The sequence below is a fragment of the Arabidopsis lyrata genome, assembly GCF_000004255.2.
Source record: "Arabidopsis lyrata subsp. lyrata unplaced genomic scaffold ARALYscaffold_5, whole genome shotgun sequence".
Lineage (NCBI taxonomy): Eukaryota > Viridiplantae > Streptophyta > Magnoliopsida > Brassicales > Brassicaceae > Arabidopsis > Arabidopsis lyrata.
In genome coordinates, this window is record NW_003302551.1 from 2,595,945 (window position 1) to 2,618,112 (window position 22,168).

The window sequence follows — 22,168 nt, forward strand, 5'->3', positions numbered from 1 at the left end:
CCTTGTAATTCTCGTCTTGATATTCTATGAAATACCCTTTTCTATAAACTACTCCTATCAGATTCCAGGAAACAAAACAGTGCTCTAGCTCCTCTAGAGATTGCCAGAGTTAATAAGTTGATATATGCTTTACAGAATGTCATGTATGCTCTCAACGGAAATGAATCCCATGTGCCATATCGGGAGAGCAAACTCACTCGAATGCTGAAAGATTGTTTAAAAGGATACAACAGACGTTGCTGATCACATGATTGGTATACTTTTCTTGCTGTTGAGTTCGTTTTAAGTTTATGATTCACTGAATGTAACTGCAGGCGATGCTAACCCTTTTGTTTTTTTTTAGCCTCGGGAATATAGCCAAAACTCCTTTTACATGTTAAACCGAGCCATGACTAATCCTACTAAGAAGAAGATCTACGGTCTTGAAAGATCTATTTCATTATGCTCTGCCGCTCAAAGGAGACAGACACCTTTGACTGTGTCTGCTACTTCTAGAAAACAGACAGTGCTAAGGGGAAATGTGACAGAGAGAAAAGACTAAAATCAACACTGCTGCTTCTGCAATTAAAGCAAGGTAAATCTTTCAGAAACAACTTTGTATCAACTCTAAGCCTCAATATCCATGATATACCTGCATCTGCTCCGTTGTTCAGTTTTAGAACATCAAATAATGATGATTTTTTTTCTCAATGTTTGAAGGAAACTGTTCCGGGAAGCAAACGATTCGGTGAAATGTAAAAATAGCATGTTGGAAAATTTAATTAATACGTCATGAAGTAGAACAATCTAGATTCTTCCTTTACAAAGAGGTAAAACAGAGGGTATAGAAACAGAGACTTAGAGACCAAGAGTCTTAATTAAGGAGAATTAATAAAAAGCATGTTCGAGAATTTAATTAAGACATGTCATGATACGGAAGAAGCCATGTTCCTTCTTCCTTTAAGATGTAAAGGCTTTTGGTTTAAGCTTAGCCTTAAAAGAGAGGAAAAACAGAGTATATGGAAACGGAGACTAAACCAAAATTGAAACTTTGTTCCTTGGTTTCGAAATAAAAGCTAATTATATGAAAATATAAGCATACCCGTCTTTGAATTAGGAAGGTGCAATAACGAAATCGATTTGATATTTCTGATTGATGAGAGAAAGGATAAAAATTGGAAAGTATTTATTTGAAAAAACTTTTTTTTCTGTGGCATGGTGTTTAAGGAGAAAATAAGGAAACAGAGATTTCATGAAGAAATAAAATAGAGCAAGTAACGAACAAGAAGGGACGAGGAAAATTAAAGCGACGACATTAGTGAGTTCAAACTATAAACAATTATATTACTTAAAATTTATATATACAATTAAACTAATTTATGTATATTATAATAATATATTTTGAGAGACTTTGAGAGAACCTCTCACTGCACATGCTCTCAATACTGCTTTCTATAGGCACGAGCTGTCGTTCAAGAGGTTCACTTTCTTCCATTCAATCATACTGATAAGAGAAAATCTCTAACTAAGAGCATGATTATCCATAGTGTCTTAGAAATAAATCTTAGGAATATTTAAGTAATATATTTGTAAAATATGGTTCTTAACTATTTTTTTGTTGCTTACCTAAGAAACCCTCTTAGCAATAATGGTTTAGTTGGGATTTAATTTTAATCATTTATTGCTAAGATCCAACTTAAGAAAACTTTAAGAACCTGCCTTTAATCATGGTCTAAGATGCATAGTGCACATGAGCAAGTAAATTGTTGATTGCCATTTAACTTCTATTTCTAAAAATATTGGTGTAGATTCATATCAGCTAATATTGCCGATGATTCAAATCCAAAATCTTGAACACAATAAAGCAAAGATTAAGTGGAGAGTTAATACTGTGATAGACAATTTTGCTGAATTATTATATATCTTAGTTTTTTTAGGTTTTCATTGGTAGCCTTAATGAAAACTCGGGCAATTATTTTGAGACGGTCCTAATAAAAAAAGTCTAATTGTTCCATTAAAGGAGAATGATTTTTTTATTTGAGTCATTAACAGTATTTACTTTGTGTAATAGTTGTGAGATATGATTTAGTCGGTTTACCCGGTACAATCAGACTTTCGACATAGCAAACGAAACCTCTTAACAATAGTTGTTGAGTTAGCTGCAAATTCATCAAAATATTTCATAGAGAACCAACATTTGGACTTGATATACGAGCTGCTACACTAGAAGAGCAATGGTTTGAACAATTTGCGAGATAATGAATGTTGTTCTTTAGGATAAAGTGTGTGTCTTTTTTTGTAAAGGGATTTGGAGGTACTTGAAAATAATTTTTTTGGTTCTCTGGTCAATTTTGTACGCCACTCTTTGATCTAGAGGTATATATGATAGTCCTTAGCATTGCATCTAGCTGTATTGCTTCATTGTTGTTGTTGTTACTCGGGGACTAACAGTACATTCGAGGTTTGGTATACCACTTAACCCTAATCAATCCACTACTTACTTGATAAAGACATATTCTCATCATGTATATTTGATTAGATTAGCTAGGCTCGTAATATGGGACAAAACCCCGAAGATGAGCAAGAAATGCTTTGAAAGATTTTATCGTAGCATGCGTGTCATATCTGCACCCTTCGGTGCTCCCTTGTAAAATCAGAGTATATGAGTATAGATACTTAATAGGTTTAAGTGTTCTTCGATCTTGGACGATACATTCCAACTTATACTGGTCGATACAGAGGTTATACAAATTTTTGGTTTTTCTAATAAAATAAATTGTTTGGTGAAAGATTGCTATACCTTTAACAATTTTATTTTGTTTGTTTGGGTCACGACATACATACTATAATTGATAAAGAGTATTATCGTCGCCGTGGATTCAGGTTTTTCCAAGGACGATGGATACATGGCCGGCCCTATAGACATCAACAAGAAACTTTTGCTGTAGCCCAAATTTTGTTTCTGAAATTCTTCAACAAAAATTATTTACGAAACGGCCCTAATTTTATTTATTTTACGATAATTGGCCCTAAATTTTAAAACCTTTCAAAATAACCAAAAACTTTTTTTTGAGTATTTGGCCCTTCAAATCTCAGGGCAGGCCCTGGATGGATAACACTTAGAGATTTTGATTCATGTTATCGGTTCGCTTAGTCCTACTTTTTATGATTTTAAAATTCATTGGAATTTATCAATCTTTGTTTCACATATACCTTCCTTGGGTGCGAATGATTACTGCGCATTCGCATCTTTTAGGAAAATTGATACTTAGTTTTGAGTATGTTTATTTCCCTGGTCCCATAATATCTTTTGTTTGGATATTTTATTGTTTGCATTGTTATGGTTTGATCTATTAATTTAAATAATTATATTTAATTGGTTGGGTCGTGAGTGTTAGCAATATTGAAGACGGAAAACCAATAATAAAGTGTGGGATCAAGTTTATGTGGAATTAGAAGATGAATTGTAAGTTATTAATTTAATCAAAATTAGATTTGTTATAGTTTAATTTGGGTAGTATGCTAAAAACTTAATTTTATAATAAATTTACGTCTATAATGTCGACTATGGTGGATACTGTTGTAAATTTTTGAGAGAATGGAGTAAACAATGCGATAATATCACCATATTTATCATGAGATTCACTAGAATAGAAGTCACTCGAGGTATTCGAATATTGTTATTTTTCATGTATATATAATTTCTGAATATTTATTAGTCGATCACGTTTCTATGATATTGTTTCTGATGGTTTTGGCTACTATTGTTTGCAATGGCAACCGAATGATGCTAAACAATATGTGTGCTGAAAGTTGCAGGAATGCGGAGTTGTTTTGTGTTAAGGATCACAGAAATTTTTATTAGTTACTAAGCTTAAAAAAAAAAAAAAAAAAGCTTATCTATTTTTTTTGTTTCCATTTTTCCGAATTGTTTTTTTTTTCCTAAACATGTAAATATGATCTAAAATGAAGTTTGAGGCTTTACAAAAGATAAATAATTACACAAAAGCAACCTTGGCAAAAAAAAAGATAAAAACAAGAGTACAATAGAGTAAAGAAAGATTTGGAAATAGATAAAGAATCCAAATAAGCATAAGCTTTGTTCTTCTCGAAGTGATGATGTTTCGTAGCTCCACTCCACCATCTTGAAAATGATTTGAGCAGCAAGCCGCAAGGAGTTATGGAGAATGTTATTACGCTGTCGCCAGAACTTATAGACCACCACTTGAGATGCTACTTTTCTAAGCAAAGAAGGCACATGACTGGAAGAGCGTCAGGTCCAAGAAAATAGCTCAATCCAAGAGCAAAACAACCTTTGTTGCGGAAAAAGCCTAGAGAAAACTAAATTCCACACCTGGAAAGAGCTCACAGAGGAGCAGAAGGTGATCATGAGACTCCGTTAGGCAATTATTTAAGTGACTCTGGAGAGGAAGAGCGTTAGGACAAAGAAAGTAACTCAGCCTAAGAGCAAAACAACTTTTGTCGAGAACAAAGCCTAGAGAAAACTAAATTCCACACCTGGGAAGAGCTCGCAGAGGAGCATGAGGTGATACCGAGACTCTGTTGCAAAAGTGTAAAGACAACACTCATCAAATTGAATTTGTTCCCAAGAAGCCAGTCTTTGATGAGTGGGCAATTCTTAAAAAGTGTAAGGAGAAGAAGAGCGTTGGGTCCAATAAAGTAGCTCAGCCCAAGAGTATAACAACCTTTGTTGAGGATAAGGCCTAGAGAAAATCAAATTTCCCATCTCAGAAAAGCTTACAGAGGAGCAGGATGTGATCCTGAGACTCCGTAGCAAAAGTGCATAGACAACACTCATCGGATTGAATTTTTCCCTAAGAAACCAGTCTTTAGCGACTGGAGAGGACGATTGGAGATTTATTTAAGTGTCTCAACAGAAGAAGAGCGTTAGGTGCCAGAAAGTAGCTCAACCCAAGAGCAAAACCACCTTTGTGGAGGATAAATCCTAGAGAAAACCAAATTCCACACCTTGAAAAAGCTCAGAGAGGAACACGAGGTGATCCCCAGACTCCGTTGCAAAAGTGCAAATACAACACTTGCCCCCAAGAAGCCAGTCTTTGATGAGTGGGCAATTATTTAAGTGACTCTCGACGGTTCAAGAAAGTAGCTCAGGCTAAGAGCAAAACAACCTTTGTCGAGGACAAAGCCTAGAGAAAACTAAATTACACACCTGTGAAGAGCTCACAGAGAAGCAGGAGGTGATCTCGAGACTCTGTTGCAAAAGAACAAAGACAACACTCATTAGATTGAATTTAGCTCCAAGAAGCCAGTCTTTTACGAGTCGACAATTGCTTAAAAGTGTAAGGAGAGGAAGAGCGTTGGGTCCAATAAAGTAGCTCAGCCCAAGAGTAAAACAACCTTTGTTAAGGATATGGCCTAGAGAAAATCAAATTTCCCACCTCGGAAGAGCTCACAGAGGAGCATGAGGTGATCCTGAGACTCCGTTGCAAAAGTGCGTAGACAACACTCCTCGAATTGAATTTGTCCCCAGGAAACCAGTCTTTAACGACTGGAGAGGACGATTGAAGCAAGATTTATTTAAGTGTCTCAACAGAAAAAGAGCGTCAAGTGCCAAAAAGTAGCTCAACCCAAGAGCAAAACAACCTTTGTGGAGGATAAATCCTAGAGAAAACCAAATTCCACACCTTGAAAAAGCTCACAGAGGAACACGAGGTGATCCCGAGAGTCCGTTGTAAAAGTGAAAATACAGCACTTGGCCCCAAGAAGCCAGTCTTTGATGAGTGGGCAATTATTTAAGTGACTCTCGACGGTCCAAGAAAGTAGCTCAGGCCAAGAGCAAAACAACCTTTGTCGAGGAAAAAACCTATAGAAAACTAAATTTCACACCTGGGAAGAGCTCACAGAGGAGCAGGAAGTGATCTCGGGGCTCCGTTACAAAAGTACAAAGACAACACTCATCGGATTGAATTTGTCCCCAAGAAGTCAGTCTTTTACGAGTCGGCAATTATTTAAGTGACTCTAGAGAGAAAGAGTGCCGGGTCCAAGAAAGTAGCTTAGTCCAGGAGCACAACAACCTTTGTCGAGGATAAAGCCTAGAGAAAACCCTAGAGCTGGCTACAATATTTTACGAATTTGTTGTTTACCAAATTTTTATAGGATATACGATAAAATTGATTTTTTGGATGTTTAGATGTTTATTGTGTTGTTGTGAAAGCTGGAAACATCACGACACCCATTTATGTTGCTGAAAGAGATGAAGCTCCTAATCATTGTCACATTATTAAATTCGAAATCAAGAACTATTGGTACCTTCGAAATTTCTGTTGTTTGTAGTTGTGAGCGTCTCCGGTATCGACTATCGTGGTTTTATGTCAATAAATTTCTCACTGAGTGGAGGCAATGTATTGATGACATTACCATATGTATATTCAGATTTGCAAGAACTGAAATGAGTGAAAGTATTTTGTTTTGGTTTTGTTATTTAACATGTAATGTTGGGGTTTGAGACATTGAAACTATATTCCTTTGATAATTAAAGTACACGAAGAGGTACTGCTTCATACAAGTGTTCGCAGATTCTATTCAATCATTCTTGTCATGATGCGAGATATCTTTTCCAACAAGAAGAAAGGACAAATGTCACACATCCAATTTTGATCTTTTGATTATCTTTGGTTGTTGATGAGCAAACCAAGACTACTAAATTTATACTTTCTGGTTCTAATGATTTTAGTTTTCCGTTTTGCATTTTATTATATTCAGAGGATAATAATCACTATTTTCTCGCAATAATATATATCAAACGTTATGGCGTTTTACCATAATTCTATATTAATGTCGTTATAAAAATTATACTCTTGACAAAATTTAATCAATAATTGTCTAAAACTTATAATCCTAAATGACTAATTCGGGTTTTAATCAACATACAACCCCGCGCCGGGCGCGGGGACCTCCCCTAGTCTTATGTAAAATTGTTCTTGTCAACAATACTTGAATGTTTTAACTTTTAAACCTCCCTTTTTTTCAGCCCTTGAAATTTTTTTGAGCCACTAATATTTTTTATATAAGAAAAGTCAACATCCTTTAATTTATGATTTGTCAAAAAAGTTGCCTAACTTAACTCATGGTATAAGTAAACACTTTTAGAAATGTTCACGCCACATTTGGTCCTCATGGGATAGCTTGGATGACTCACACACTTGTTTATCTCCAACAAATTATATTAAATGTTTAATTAAAATGAATTTTTATTTTTTTTCCAAACCAAGTCTTATCTCTAATGAAGGAAGGGACTTCCATTTTCGATTACACCGTGAGATAAACTGATTCGTCAAAAAATTATAATTCAAATACAGATTGATAACAAAACTAAACTTATATAATAGTCAACTCTGACCTTTTAGTTGCGCAAAAACCAACTAGCAGTGACTTAAACCAAGAACTGAAGCTTGATCAAACCAATTATCACAATCAAACCACTTTATTTCCTGAGTCTGACCCAAATCCTTCAATCATCAAATAGATCTCTTCACAAAGTTTTACAACATTAGTCTTTCAAAACCACAAGTAAAAATAGATCAAACACAAAGTTTCAAGCAATAAGTTAAACAAAATAGATCGAACATAAAGCTTTGACACAAAGAAGAAAATCATTATATCTCTCCATCACTAAGGGCCTTCTTCTCCAGTCTCTCGATCTCTCTATTACTATTATTGGTTTTAAATGAAAGAAACTGTAAGTGATTTAAACCAAGAATTATCGTCAAAAAACAAAATTTACACCAATAAGTGAAGCTTGATCAAACCCATTATCAGAATCAAGCCACTGCATTTCCTGAGTCAAGTCTTCAATCATCAAATAAATCTCTTTCGAAAGAGAATGAGATCGGTCTTCAGCATTAAAGGCATTAACTTGATTTCTAATCTCAATCCAGCTCCAACCTGGAACTTTCTTTACACCTCTCTCTTTCATCATCTTCTTCACATTTGCTTTCTCTTCCCATTTCTTTAGATCACTATACATATGAGACAACGAAACATAGGCAAAATGATCTTCTGGTTCGATCTCTAGCAAATGGTTAGCCACTTGAGTAGCCATCTCTATCTCTCCACAAGCCCTGCAAACTCCAAGGAAAGTTTTCAACACCATTGGATCAGGATTCAATGGCATTGATTCGATTAACTCTTTCACTTTGTTCACAAGCCCTGCTCTGCCTAAGAGATCAACTGCAGCTGCATAATGTTCCATTCGAGGTTGGATTTTGTAAACCGGTTCCATCGAGTTAAGTAACTCAAGCCCCTCTTGTATCAAACCCGTGTGGCTACAAGCTGTTAGAATTGCAGTGAAGGTTACGTGGTCTAGTTTCACGTTTTGGTTACACATTTGAGAGAAGAGATCAAGAGAGACTTGGCCTGAACCGTGTTGAGCGTAGCCTAGAATCATCGCGTTCCAGGCTATTGTATTGTGTTTGGAAGAAATCTGCTCGAAGCATTTTCGCGCGTTCTCAATTACTCCACATTTTGAGTACATCAAGATCAGAGAACTGGTTACAAACTCGTTTGATTCGAAGCTTGATTTAGTGGCAAGAGCGTGAGTCTGCTGACCTAACTGGAGTGTTGCTAGGTCCGAGCATGATCTGAGAACTGCAGAGAAGGCGTAATCGTCGACTTCTATGTTTGAAGATCTTAAGTAGCGAAAGAACTTTACTGCATCCTCGCTGAGACCATTTTGGGAGAACCCTGTCATAATCGAATTCCAAGAGACAAGATCCTTAGGTTTTAAGGATTCAAATAGAGACAGAGCATCTTTCATGACGCCTGTAGGAAACTGAATATACATAGAGATCAATGCATTTGAAACAGAAGTAACTTGCTCCAATCCCTTCTTTATCACCAAACCATGCAAAGACTTTCCAAAACTCTGATGTTCTTCGCCAGAGCAAGCACTTACGATGCCGGTGTAAGTATAAATGTCAGTTTCGATCCAATTCCTATGCATTTCAGTAAATAGTTCAAAAGCAGATTCCTTTTGCTCGTGTTTAGATAAACCTGCGATCATCGAATTCCACGAAATCAAGTCTTTTGAGCCACCCAAGCCATCAAAAACTCTCTTCGCATCGGATACTAAACCACAATTTGCGTAAGAGCTGATCATCGCATTGCATATAGTAATCTCATGTTCAAGCCCGAGTTTCAAAACCTTAGCATGAACTTGCTTCAACAAGTTACAAAACATCGGATCATCAAGCAAAGTAAGAAGTGGAGCAAAAGTGCCATCGTCCATAGTCACAGCAGCTTTCATCTCCATCAAACCCAACAACCAAAAAGCAGTCTTGGTATCTCGCACTTGCACAAATCCAGCAATCAAAGCATTCCATGAAACAGAGTTAGGCTCTAAAATCTCCATAAAAGCCCCAAAAGCATCTTCAACTCTTTCACATTTCGCGTACATATCAACAAGCGAACTTCCAACATACACATTACACTCATAACCTCCCTTTACAACCAAACCATGTACTTGCTCCCCAAGATCGAACCTTTTCGCAGAAGCAATCCCTTTCAATAACCTACTAAAACTATACCCATCAACATAACATCCACATCTCTTCATATCTGTAAACAAACACCATGAATTCTCCAATTTCCCACAGCTTGTGTATCCAGAAATCATCGTGTTCCAAGACACGGAATCTCTCTGAGGCATTTCATCGAACAACTTATGTGCATAACCCAAGAAGCCAAATTTTATATAAGAATCCAAAATTCGATTGGATACGTAAGTATCGGAGACGGAACCATATTTGATGGCGTAACAGTGAGTGACGGAAAGCTTTTGGAAAGTGTTTAAAGAGCTCTCTAGTAGAGAGGTTAACAAAGCTTTCATTCATCTGTTTCTCTGTGTTCATGTAAAGTCAACGAACAAGTCAAAAAGAACCTCTCTCTTTTCTCAACATCAAAGATATTTTATTACTATTTTTATGTAAATAAAATATTCTAAATATGTATTTTTGTCAAATAATCAGTTTATTTTAAATTTATATATTTCCGAATTTACATAGTAATGGATAATCAAGTGGCTAGTTTGTGGTAATTTTATGTGTTAATAACCTTAAGTGGATTAATTATAGGTTTATTCAGTAAATAGAAATACATTTTGAAGCTTGAGTTATTTGTAAAATGGTATTTGTTTCCTCTTTTTTTTTTTTTGGTTTTAGTGTTAAGATTTCATTCCATGGAGAAAATTACAAGCTAAGCTACATAGTACAAAATTAACCCATTATCACAAGAACAAAAGACAGAATAGAGAAATTACAACGGATAAAAAATGAGAAAATTAGAAATAAATGATATCTACTTAAAAATTTGTCTATATATCTTTTTTTTTGTAGATTGGTCAAATAGGTTTTTTAAAAATAAAAACCCAACTTTACCCTCATTTTCTCTCAAAATTAATAAAAAATTGATTTCAAAAATAAAACTTCCTGATTTATTTACAAAAGTTAAATAAAAATCTAAAGAATCAAACCTTCCACTTGAGAAAGAGTCTCTCAATGACCTATACCTAATTAACTATTTTTTTTTTTCTGTCGTAGATGAACATGTCGGGATAAAAAAAAAAACCCTACCCCACCGCCGTATCTCTGCCGACTGCGTGTTATCCGGCATCGTTGGTCCTCCGGTGTTCATCTGGGCGACGATTGAAGATTGAATCAATAGGTTCGTTGCTCTACTCTTTTTTTGTGATTGAATTATGTCTTTTTCTTATCTCAAGTCACAATTTTCTGTTACTCGTTTAGAGATTTGCGTTCATATAAACACAAATTGAATTTGAGACTTGTAAATCGATGTGAATCTTTTTGTTTTCTCGATTTAGTTGCAAGTCACAATTTCAATTTGCATGTAGAGTTGTTAATATCTTTGAATTCGTGTAACTCGATTAGAGGTTTCAATTTTGTGAGTTTTAAAATTCCAAATTTCAATTGTGTAGATTGAATAAGTCTTTCGCTCTTTGATTCATGTGAATGTATATGTGTTTGGGTTCGAATTCATTGATTTAGACAGAGTTTTATGACTGAAATCATGTCATCTTCTTATAAAACTAGAAGTGAATATTTTTGTTCTCTTATTGATCTGTTTAGTTCGCTATTTGTATGTGTGTGTGTCATGAGTAGCTCAAGTACGTGTCTTGTTTATTTTTTTAGTTATAGGTATTGTCTCTTGTAAATCTTCTTCAGCTAAGTCAATTGTAAATCTTTTTCAGCTAAAGAAATCCACATATCGTCAATGAAAATATCTTTTATCTCTTAATTCATGTTTAAATCTTTATTCAAGTTTGTTTCTGCATGTTGAAAACAATCTAGGAAGCACGAGTAATTAGTTACTTTAATTTAACATACAATTTTTTTGTTTGCTAACTGCAACTATGCACTATAATTAGTCATAACTCTGAATGGTTTTATTTAGATATGTTTGCTTTTTATGTGCAGTCACTGCTAAGGAGTTTCACAAGCGCCTTTTCGTACATGGTAAAGATCCTATCTTAATTGAGCGAATGAAGAACTATCAACCTACATCAATCGTCGGATATCCTTGAAATTGATTGAGATTAATTAGCATTATGGTTTTTTTTTTTATCATCAAAACAGATTACGTACTAACTAGTCTTGTGACATGTAGTTTGTATGACCTTTGTTTTTTTTTTCTTATTATTTAGGCGTTTTATGAATTTAACTTCGTAACGACGTTGCAGAAATAACTCCATTAAACAATATAAATCTACACTAGATCAAAGATGATCAAATACTGAAAAATATATATAAAAAAAATAAGGTACTAAGATGCCGGCAATCCACACAGTGCCGGCGTTTGGGGTGTGCAAGTGGAGCAATTGTACCGGGTCCAATTTTTTTGGGTAAATTTAAGGGCCCAATTTTTTTTTTTTCGTATAGAAAAAAATGTAATTTTTAAAACTTTAAGATATATTTATTATAAAAAGCTTAAATATTTTATTTAGTATGAAAGTGGTTAATTTTTAAGTTTTTTTTTAACATGAAAAAGGCCCAATTTTTTTTTTTTTGTATGAAAATAGGCCAAATTTTAAGATTTGTACCGGGACTCAAAATTAATTGAGCCGGCCCTGAATCCACAGTTACACTTCTTCAGAACTACAGAAGATCTACTCACATTTGAAGTACCCGTGACCAAATCCATCTACGCAAAATCAATAAATCCTGATTGAGACATTTTATCGAACAACTTATGTGCGTCCGTTGAATCGTCTTTTAAAACCAAAATAAACACACAAATATTTACAATTACATGCATTTAATAGATCTATTTTTGGAATAATAAGGGATCAAACTTTGATTAAACCTGATGCAACCTCCCCAATTTGCTTGAATCGTCACAAGTAATCACTGTTTTCAAACCGTTGTGCCAAACGAGTCTTTACTTTTCTCTATTAGTACTTGTCTTCCTTATTTTTAGAATCTCCGGCTTATGTTAGTATTTGTTTGTTAGTAAGTTTCTTGGTTCATGTATAATTTGATGCGTAGACAACGACTTCTACATCTTGTAGATTGTAATCTAAATAATAAATATTCATTTAAAACGTAATCTCGAAAATATATATTGTTTCCTTTTTTGAAGATTTACTTTCTATGTTTAGAGTATTATAAAAATTTCAGAAAACGAAATCTACAATATCGTAGAATTTACATTCTAAACGAAGATTACAATTTCTAACGATGGCAGAAGATGTAGAAATTAGTAGAACGGCTATTCTAAAATATTTAGAACATAGAGCAAAGCGTAGAATGCATATTCTAAATATTTTAGATATAAGATTTTCGGACTTCTAAAATTTTCAGAACAGAAATCTAGTCTAAAATATGTAGAACATGTACAAAAATGCAGAATACACACTCTGAGTTACGTAGAATTCTAGAAAACGTGTTCTAACAAAATTAGACGAAACTTCATCTATCAAAAATTCAACTTTTTTTTAGCCAAATCTAAAAATTTTCACTTCAAATCACCCCTACTCTTGTATATCTACCTGTTTTTCTAATAATATTTTTTTTTTAAATATTTAAAATAGGGTGTAGGGGTAGTTTCGTCCAAAATGACAATTTCACCAAAAAGGTATATATGGACAAATTTTTAAGTAGATATCCTTTATTTCCAATTTTCCCAAAAAAAATACTAAAATAAAGAAATTACAACAGATTTCATTTCTTTTTGCATCGGTGTTATTTCTTGCCTCGGTTTGTAGCTCCCAATCATGCGTATCACGACCTGATTGCAGTCATTTGAAAAATTCTTGTTTGAGTCAAACTAGATTTCGTTGATTATCTTTCTCTCAAAATTCTTTAGTTTCCTACTTAGACCTGACTGAATTTTCTGAGTTTCGTTTTCGTTTCCCGTGACTTTCACCAAAAATCCCTAAAAAGGCTAAAGAGTTCACAATACATACAAAAAAAAACAATCAAAGATTCAAATGAATGAAAACTGAACTTAAAACAACTCTAAAATACGATATAAAAAAAAATCATTAGCTGTCTATATACATTTTAGATAGAAATTGAAATCCAAAATTGGTCATTGCCGAAATAAAAATATAAATTTTCTTAGCCATTTTCAAATTTCTTTCCATTTTTTTTTAATACATTTATAATTTGAGTGGGATTTGATTAACATATCACAAACTAGCCGTTGTAAGCGCATTTCCGAGGAAGACTAGCCGTTACGCTCTCATTCCCCTTTTCTTTTTTATTCTTCTCTCAATTTTATTTTTTTCCTTTACAAAATCATCAAAACCCTAAGCGTCGAATTCAATTTGCTTCCACAGAACAATAGATTTTCAAAATCACAGATCCAAATCGCTTCTTCAATGGCGTCCAAAACAGTGGCTGCTAAAGATATCATCACTTTACACGGATCTGCTGCCATCGTCAGCGAATTCTTCTGTGCGTATTTTCAATCTCTCACACTCAAATTTCGTGTAATTTCACATTCATTCTCTTCGATTTGATGCTTTTTCTTCTTCTTCTTCCAGGTTACGCAGCGAACAGGTTAGAATTGAATCGGTATTTCAAATTCAGTTTCTGGAAATCTCCGATTAGATTGGATATTGACTCGTTTTGTTGTTTTGAAATATAGTATCTTGTATAATCGAGCAGTTTATCCAGAGGAAAGTTTTGTGAAAGTGAAGAAATATGGACTTCCGATGTTGCTTATTGAAGATGAATCCGTCAAATCTTTCATGTCTAATCTCACTTCTCAGATCTCCGGTAATGTATTTTTTTTTTAAAGAACAGAACAATAGAGATAGGTTTGAGATATGATTCTTTTGTGACTGATTTTGTTTTTGGTCTAAAGAATGGCTTGAAGCTGGGAAGTTGCAGAGAGTAGTGTTAGTGATAATGAGCAAAGCTACTGGTGAAGTTTTGGAGAGGTGGAATTTTCGGATTGAGACTGATAATGAAGTTGTTGACAAAGGGTCAGTCTTTTTTTTTTTTGAAAATTGTTGAATGTGATGTTCTTGTTTTCATCATCTTTATGGAACTTTCAGTGTGTCGAGGGAGAAAAGTGATAAGGAGATCATGAGGGAGATTCAAGCTATTATGAGACAGGTTGCTTCAAGCGTTACTTACTTGCCTTGTCTTGATGAAACATGTAAGTACCAAATCATAGCAACTTTGAGTTACCATTTCAACACTAGTTTGGGTTTATTTGGATTTTCATTTTTTATTGTGTTTGTTTAGGTGTGTTTGATGTATTGGCGTATACGGACACGGATGTGGCTGTTCCATTCACCTGGATCGAAAGCGACCCCAAGTTGATTGCTAATCCACAGATGGTTAAGTTACACGGGTTTGATACCAAGGTAAGGAGGAGGAAGAAACTTGAAACCTCTATTCCGATCACTTTGAAATGTCTTAAGTGTATTGGTTTTCATTCTCTGCAGATTCACAAAGTCGACACGCTCGTCTCATACAAGAACGACGAGTGGGATGAAGAAGAGTAACAGAAGTCGGGACACGTATGCAATGCTCTTTGTTCAGCTTTCGTTTATGTCTTTGGGAGTTCTTAATGTTCTAAAGGCACGTGAATCCTTTATTCACCCCTATGCTTTTTTCTGTTTTGTTCTTTCTGAATTGTATGAGAATTCTGTACCTGTGTTGTGTTGTGTTTCGTTCAAAAGTTATCAGCTTTTCCAATGTCCCTGTCCCTTGCATTGAACAATCTTGGGTGAAAAAGAGATTTCTAAAAAGCCAATCAAATTTCTCTGATTCACAATGGAATGTCAAAAGAGGTGCATATTTACAGTGACCGATGAAAATAAAGGTTTTTGGATAAAAAAAAAGATCTCTAAAAAGCCAAACAAAAATCTCTCTGATTCACAAAGATGGAATGTGTATTTACAGTGACTGATGAAAAATAAAGGTTTCTTCTAGCCTTTTGTAGACCCATTTTCTCATCTCATTCCTCGGTATAAGACACCGGATTGAAGATCGTCCATATTGTCTATGTTCCGAAACGCGTCAATCTCTCTCAGACATGTCCATCCTCGTCGAGCCAAGAAATCTCGGTAATCTTCTTCGGTGTAGAATATCTTCTCCTCTTGATGGACCGGTAACGGATCAGATTCATCATAGTGGCACACTCTAACGGCTATCCCTGAATTCAATTGGATATTGAGAAACCTCTAACCAGAGAGTATTCAATGAATAGCAGAGAAAGAGTGAATTTACCTTCATCAACACGGAGTGTATAGTTCCCTAAAGGCATGTCTCGGTCAAGAGAGCGAATAACCTGTTCTTCATCTTCTAGCCAAAAAGCTCGTCTTGTTCTTAATCTAAACGCGGATCTGATAGCTTCCTTGATTGCTTCAGCAGTACCATCAATCCCAAATCTTCTTGTATAATCTCCAAATTTCACTGTTATGATCCTCCCAACAAATGGCTGACCATCACCCCCTGCTTCAAACATGAAACCGAGAATTAGTTGTCATATAAGTTCAAAAGCTTGATGAAAAACAAAAACGCTTGCAATCGAAGAGGCTAAGTTATATAAGCTTTTCTGGTTACTTACCATTTCCAGCGGTGTCTCTCCAACTCCAAGGAGGAACTCCATTTGCCGTGACGGGATCAGCAGCAATGGGGAGGGGAAGACCATCATGATCAAGCTGCGTTTCAAGATTTAGCGTTGGCCTGCCATTAGCTGCACACAGATACAACTCATATAAAGACTACACAACTTCCACAAATCAAACAAAATGTCCAAGACAAAATCGGCTTCACATTATCACTAACATTCTATAATTTGGTATTGAGTTCACTTTTATTTCACTGAATAATAAAGCAATCATAAGTGCACAATTGTTTACCCAAAGCTAGGACCGATACAACCATTTCTCTCAAAGTAATTCCCCAACTAAAAAGGAATTCAACACCACCATTTATATATACACACAAGATTCAAGAAATGTGAGATCAATACCTTCAACAGATGTAAATGGAATACCAGTATCTTCAAAACCTACAAGAAGATAAAAAAATAAAGATCAATTTTAGAAGAAAACCCAAATTTACTATAAAAAGTCAATATAGTTTAACAACCAAATCAACAACTTTATAATTAGCCATTAATGGTCAAAATCCTCTTAACTAGGTTTAGCACTAAAAGAGGAACAACACTAAAGATCAGTCTTTTTCTTCACAATCCAAATCCAAATCTAAACCAACACCCATTAACAAATATTATCAAAACCTGCAAAAAATCCATCAGAAACCCCAAAATCAAGCAAAAGACTCTACCTTTATCAGTAAATTGCATAAAGGAATCAACTTTAGCAGAAGATGGTGGAGTAGTAGTAGAAGGACTCTTATACAAGGCCACTTTCTTGTTTCTTTCTGTAAAAATGTCTTCAATCTCTTTGTAATAAGACATCTTCGTTGATCCTCCACTTGTTGCTTTATCATCATCTTGATACTTAGCTTTCTTAAACTCTTTCAATATGTTCCTCCACTTGTCCGTACACATAGTTGGTGATCGATCAAACCCTTTCTCTCTCATTTTGCTCGAAATCTGTTCCCAAAGATGTTTGTTAGATTTAGATGTGTTGAAAAGATTGTCCATTTCTCTCCGTAACGAGATTAAGCATCGAGTCTCGTCTTGTGCCCATGTCTCTGCTCGTTTCTTTGGTGCTTTGATGATCTCATGATCCTCTCCTCCACTGCTATCTCCGAGGATGATCTGATGATGTTGTTGTTGTTGTATCGGTAGATCTCCGTTTGATGATGTAACATCGATCATCATGTTCATGTCCCGTGAAGGATTGTTATCGGAAACAAACATGTTTTCTCCGAGGAACAAGGAGAGATAGAAGAAGATGTCAAAGAAAACAACACTTTTTTCTTTTACCATATACGCGTGGAATCAACGCGCTGCTATAAGAGCGCGTCCCTTTGATATTTAGTCAAAGCTTATTATCTTAAATTGTTTGAATATAATAAGACAGACAACATGGATCAAGAACAATCCAAGGTTACAAACTTTAAATCCAAAGAGTAATCTTCATGATAATTATAACAATAACAATGTGTCCAACAAAGATGGAAATGGAGCAAGTTTTTATTATTTTTAAAAAGTTTCTAGAGATAGTTGAAGATCATCTCCATTGAGCAAAGGTATATCACCAACCTGAAAAACCAGTCCTGGATTCAGTATTTAAGAAACGTCTAACCAAAGATTAATGATCTATGAATAGAGGCAAATTTACCTTCACCGAAATGGAGTTTATGATCTCGAGTAAGAAACTAGACAACCAAATGATTATCTAGTTTCTTGTCCTAAATGATGGTATCCTTTAGTGGCTTCACAAGTGTATACCATCATCAAATACAAACACTTCTTGTGTAGTCTCCGAATCCAAATTCCATTTACCACACTCAATAAACAGACCTATCCTTCATCATCCTTCATTGACATTGAGTTTATGATCTCGGTCAAGAAAGGAGGCCAACAAATTTCTTCATCTTTTCGATCAAATGATCATCTGCTTCTCAACCTATATGCAACCCTGATGGCTTCAGCAGTGTACCACCAATGCCCAAACTCTTCTTACTATACGTAGTCTCTGAATCCAAACTCAAACCACTAAAACAGCCGACAAATCCCATCACTTGCTGTCAAACATACTACTCAGCCTCTTTCTTGGGTTTTCCTTTTGCACAATTCACAACATCATCTGTTTCTCAAACAGCTTCAACAGTACCATTACTAGTCCTCCCCCACCAAACTACCCTGCTTCTTTCTTGGATATTTCTATTCCTTATTCTTCTTTTTTTTTTTTTGTCTTTTCTTTGTCAAACCAAATAAGTAATACTAATATGTATACATATGACAACTACACCCACGGGAAGATATAGTTCCCACAAACTAAAGCCTAACCATGGAGACTGAACCATTCAATCATATAGAAAAGAAAGGCTCAGATGGAATTTTATACCTAGAGAGTTAACTTAGGGGCCGGCTTCGAACAAACAGCACACAAAAACTCTAGACAAAACGTTTCTTCGTATTCGCTGTCATTGATGCACCGACCACAGTGATAACACCTCTGTATGCAAAGAGAACAAGCACGGCATTCCTCAGAACCTTTCTTTTTCCCTTTACAATCTTCTGCTGGACAGTCATACACAAGCCTAGAATTTTGACACTTTGGGCACATCTCAATATCTAGCGCCCGGTCATCATCACAGGACACACATGCATCTCCTCTATGGTAAAAACGCGGCTTCTGAATAGTCTGCTCGACTTTATTGTCTATGTTCAACAAGTCAAACAATTCATCGTAATGATCTTTAGTAACTCCAAAGAGGCCACCAATTTCTAAATGCTTCACTTGAAGCTTTCCCGCATACTTCAGATCCCTCAAGATGCTCAAAATACCATCAATAGTGATCCTTGTGCATCCAGGCACACCAAGCTGCCAACCACAGAACAACATTAGATTTAAATAAAATCCCACAAATCAATTCAACCACGAAGCACATCTATAACAGCTTATTAGTAATCCAGATAAACTTGAGTAAATAAAGGAAAAAAGCTCACCTTGACTACTTGTGGGTTGCGCTCCAACACCCGCTTAAGACAATCATCAGTAATTCTACAGCAATCTACGAGCCTCAAACACTGCATAGTACCCTGAGCCCTCTCAGTTAAATGCAGCAGAGCCTCTTCCGTAATCTTCTCATTCAACGGTTGACAAATGTGGATATGCTTCCACAATAACGAGTCATTACAAACAGTAGTATGCAGAGACTTGCAAACCATACTAACTGAAAGAAGATCCTTCACTCCCAAGTGATAAAGACAAAAACCAAACGCTGGATGAATATTTGAATCCTCTCCTCCATTACTGCAGCGATCACTACTTCCTACAACTCCACCATTCCTCGCATCCTCGAGGCTCAATACCTCATCAACACTACTAGCAGATATGAAAGCACCGTGACAAGATCCATCACCATCAAATGCTCCTCCAAACACATTATTGTCCTCACTACTCTCCGGGAATTTACATGCGGAAAACAAAGACCCATCAAATGCCCCACCAAACCCATACAACGACTCCGATCCATTACTGTACCCACTACTCTGAAACTGCATTGCATTGTTCCAAATGAAACTCAATCCAGCAAAGAGCTGCTGATGGTTTCCATCACCAATCCAAATGTCATCACTTCTTCTTCCATATTGGTTATTATAATCCAAATCCTCAAGCCATCCAGTAATGGCCGTGAAAGTATTGTTGATATCCATACCAAACGGATCAGATGGCAAAACATCAAGTATGTCAACAGAAGAAGAATCTCCATTACTCTTCCTTCCATTATCAAAACTTGAACACCAATTCCCATTGGCTATCTTCATTGGTTCCTCAGATAGATGAGAAGCAAAGGGTCTATGTGAAAAATTTAAAGCCATTTCTATTAAATCTCTATATACACTTTAAACCTAAAAAAAATCCCTCTTTTGTACACAATCCCTGAAAAAAAACTCAAAACCCCCCTAAGAAGATAGATCAGATCCGAAAAAAACTAAAGGTTATTTTTTTTGGGTTATCGAAAGGCGATAGATCTATGGACAGAAAAAAAGGAAACTCTTGATTTCAGATGGCAACAAAAAAATACTAGGCACCAGAAATTTTCAGAGCTTCCTTGGAACCCTAAAAAACCTAGAGAAAAGAAATTCGAAATTGAGACGTATTAACAACCAAATTGGGTAACACAAAAAGAATGAATTGAATAAAACTGATTTTTTCCCTTTTTTTTTTGTTTTCTGTTTACTCTTCTTCTTCCTCAAAACAAAACTAGGGTTTTCAGAAATTTCGAAACCTAATCCTAAACATTATCAAGAAGAAGAAAGAAAGATATGAATTTTGAATCTGTGGGATTGAATTGAAGAAATTGAATCAAAGACACCTCTGTTATTTCCTCACCCACGAAGAAGAACAACAACGCGATCAACGGGAAAACCAAACCGAACCCTCGCCGTGAAACTAAACAAGATCTCCTTTTTTGAGGGAAATCTTCAGACTTTCGAATTGGGAATCAAACAATTCTCACTTGGGATTCAAAGAAGAGAGAAAGATGGAGAAAGAGAGAGAGAGAGAACAGGTTGGTGAATTTCGTCGACCGAGTCAAGAGAGAAAATGATGGAAAGGACGAGAAAATTGTGCGAAAAATCTCAACTTTTTTTTTATTTTTATTTTAGGGGTTGAGATTTTACGTGGGAGAGAAATAAATATAAAACTGGAGACAAAATAAATTTAAAAACTTAAATACAATAAAATGGAATGAGATAAGATTAGGGTAACGGTGAAATTGTCAAAGTCTTTGGAATAATGGACACGTGTCATTTGTTTAGTTCTTTGTCATTCTTTCCATATGCCAACAAACTAGGGATATCTTATTTTCTTGTTCGTTTTTTTAAATCTATTATCCAATAAGAGATATTTGAGTTTTTTTTTTTTTTTTGTCGGCCATTTAGATTCATTGATATAGCCCAAATGGGCAAATTACAGAAAGTCCAGTATACAGAAGATTACAGCGAAAATAAAGCTTAGGTCCTAACTAAATCTTAATTAAAGAAAATAAAATATTGAAGCACAAAAGATTTAGAAATTGACACGTGTGGGATATGTGATCTTCTCGAAGCTACGCGTCAAGCCGTGGAGTAGCATCGTCAACGTCGCCGGACATCGCTGGATCGCCGATTAGTCACCGCCGATCAGCTCTGAAGCGATGAGAATCCTCTTGCTTTCTGCCGATCTCAATTCCTAGCCAAACGTCAAGAAATCTCCGGATCGAATGAGAAAAAATAGCTTCAAATTCATTCGAGCATCACTATCTTCGGGGAAGCTCCATCACTAGCCACACCCAACTTGATGTGGTCAGATCTTTGCTCTTTCTTCTTTGAGCAAAAGGAATTGATGAAGATATTACTCCTCGAAAAGATTGGAAGGATCGGAGAGAATTTTGAAGAAAAGCGGAGATAATAACGGGCTTAGAGAAAAGATATCAAATCTCGCTAGTGCGAGAAGCAAAACCCGGACAGAGCCGGTACTGAGAATTCCGACAAAAGCCGGAAATTATTTAGTTCGTTCAAAAAACGAAAATATGTACAATTCCGGTGAAGTCCGAAATCAAAACCGAAAGAAGACTTCTCCACTCTGAAAGATTTAAGATGGATAAGAGAAGAGAAGCTTTTTAGAATTTCCGGTTAATAATTCCGGTACACCGGAAATCGCCTTCTCTCTGAGAGAGAAAGCTCCCATTCTTTTTATTTTATTCTCTCTATTTGAGTTAATTATATTAGGATGATATTCAACTACTTATATATAAAATACAACCAATTACGATAAACAATGTATACAAATAATAATTTTACGCTGCAATTTTTTTTATAATATTCGGATTTCCAACGGACAGTTTTACATATACGATATTTTCAAGATAGTTTTAAGCTAAAATAAAATATTTTCTAACTATAGTTAAATCTTTTATTGTTAATAAAATGAATATTTTAATACTCTTTTAGTTTGTTGATTTAAAATAGAATTTATTTTGATGTATGTTTATGTAAAAAATCATTATTAAAAAAAAAAAACAGAAAATAGTAATCTAGTGGCAAA

At 35.2% G+C, this 22,168-nt stretch overlaps 4 protein-coding genes and 1 long non-coding RNA gene across 6 annotated transcripts; 2 read left to right on the top strand and 3 right to left on the bottom strand.

Moving 5' to 3' along the window:
- Positions 1-386: 386 nt before the first annotated feature.
- Positions 387-3,305, top strand: LOC110228686. Its single transcript, XR_002332153.1, has 2 exons — positions 387-574; positions 700-3,305. It is a non-coding gene; the product is annotated as an uncharacterized LOC110228686 (long non-coding RNA).
- Positions 3,306-7,458: 4,153 nt separating this feature from the next.
- On the bottom strand, positions 7,459-9,888 carry LOC9311363 (putative pentatricopeptide repeat-containing protein At3g25970). Its single transcript, XM_021023965.1, has one exon. It carries the CDS (start codon positions 9,845-9,847, stop codon positions 7,727-7,729), a length of 2,121 nt encoding a protein of 706 aa, XP_020879624.1. The 5' UTR covers positions 9,848-9,888; the 3' UTR covers positions 7,459-7,726.
- Positions 9,889-13,700: 3,812 nt separating this feature from the next.
- LOC9313010 (mitotic spindle checkpoint protein MAD2) lies at positions 13,701-15,189 on the top strand. Its single transcript, XM_002875249.2, has 7 exons — positions 13,701-13,931; positions 14,021-14,036; positions 14,125-14,255; positions 14,344-14,464; positions 14,537-14,640; positions 14,730-14,851; positions 14,933-15,189. Exons 1-7 carry the CDS (start codon positions 13,856-13,858, stop codon positions 14,990-14,992), a joined length of 630 nt encoding a protein of 209 aa, XP_002875295.1. The 5' UTR covers positions 13,701-13,855; the 3' UTR covers positions 14,993-15,189.
- Positions 15,190-15,236: 47 nt separating this feature from the next.
- LOC9311364 (trihelix transcription factor GT-4) lies at positions 15,237-17,410 on the bottom strand. 2 transcript variants are annotated; one of them, XM_021024408.1, is made up of 5 exons: positions 16,785-17,410; positions 16,468-16,506; positions 16,060-16,188; positions 15,720-15,944; positions 15,237-15,645 (listed from the first exon to the last, which is right to left on the bottom strand). In XM_021024408.1, exons 1-5 carry the CDS (start codon positions 17,392-17,394, stop codon positions 15,443-15,445), a joined length of 1,206 nt encoding a protein of 401 aa, XP_020880067.1. In that variant the 5' UTR covers positions 17,395-17,410; the 3' UTR covers positions 15,237-15,442. The 2 variants fall into 2 exon arrangements, with proteins under 2 accessions (XP_020880067.1, XP_020880066.1); XM_021024407.1 differs by having other exon boundaries at positions 15,720-15,947.
- Positions 17,411-17,484: 74 nt separating this feature from the next.
- LOC9313011 (F-box protein SKIP14) lies at positions 17,485-20,757 on the bottom strand. The gene is made up of 3 exons (XM_021024406.1): positions 19,084-20,757; positions 17,750-18,958; positions 17,485-17,670 (listed from the first exon to the last, which is right to left on the bottom strand). Exons 1-2 carry the CDS (start codon positions 19,957-19,959, stop codon positions 18,479-18,481), a joined length of 1,356 nt encoding a protein of 451 aa, XP_020880065.1. The 5' UTR covers positions 19,960-20,757; the 3' UTR covers positions 17,485-17,670; positions 17,750-18,478.
- Between the last annotated feature and the right edge of the window lie 1,411 nt (positions 20,758-22,168).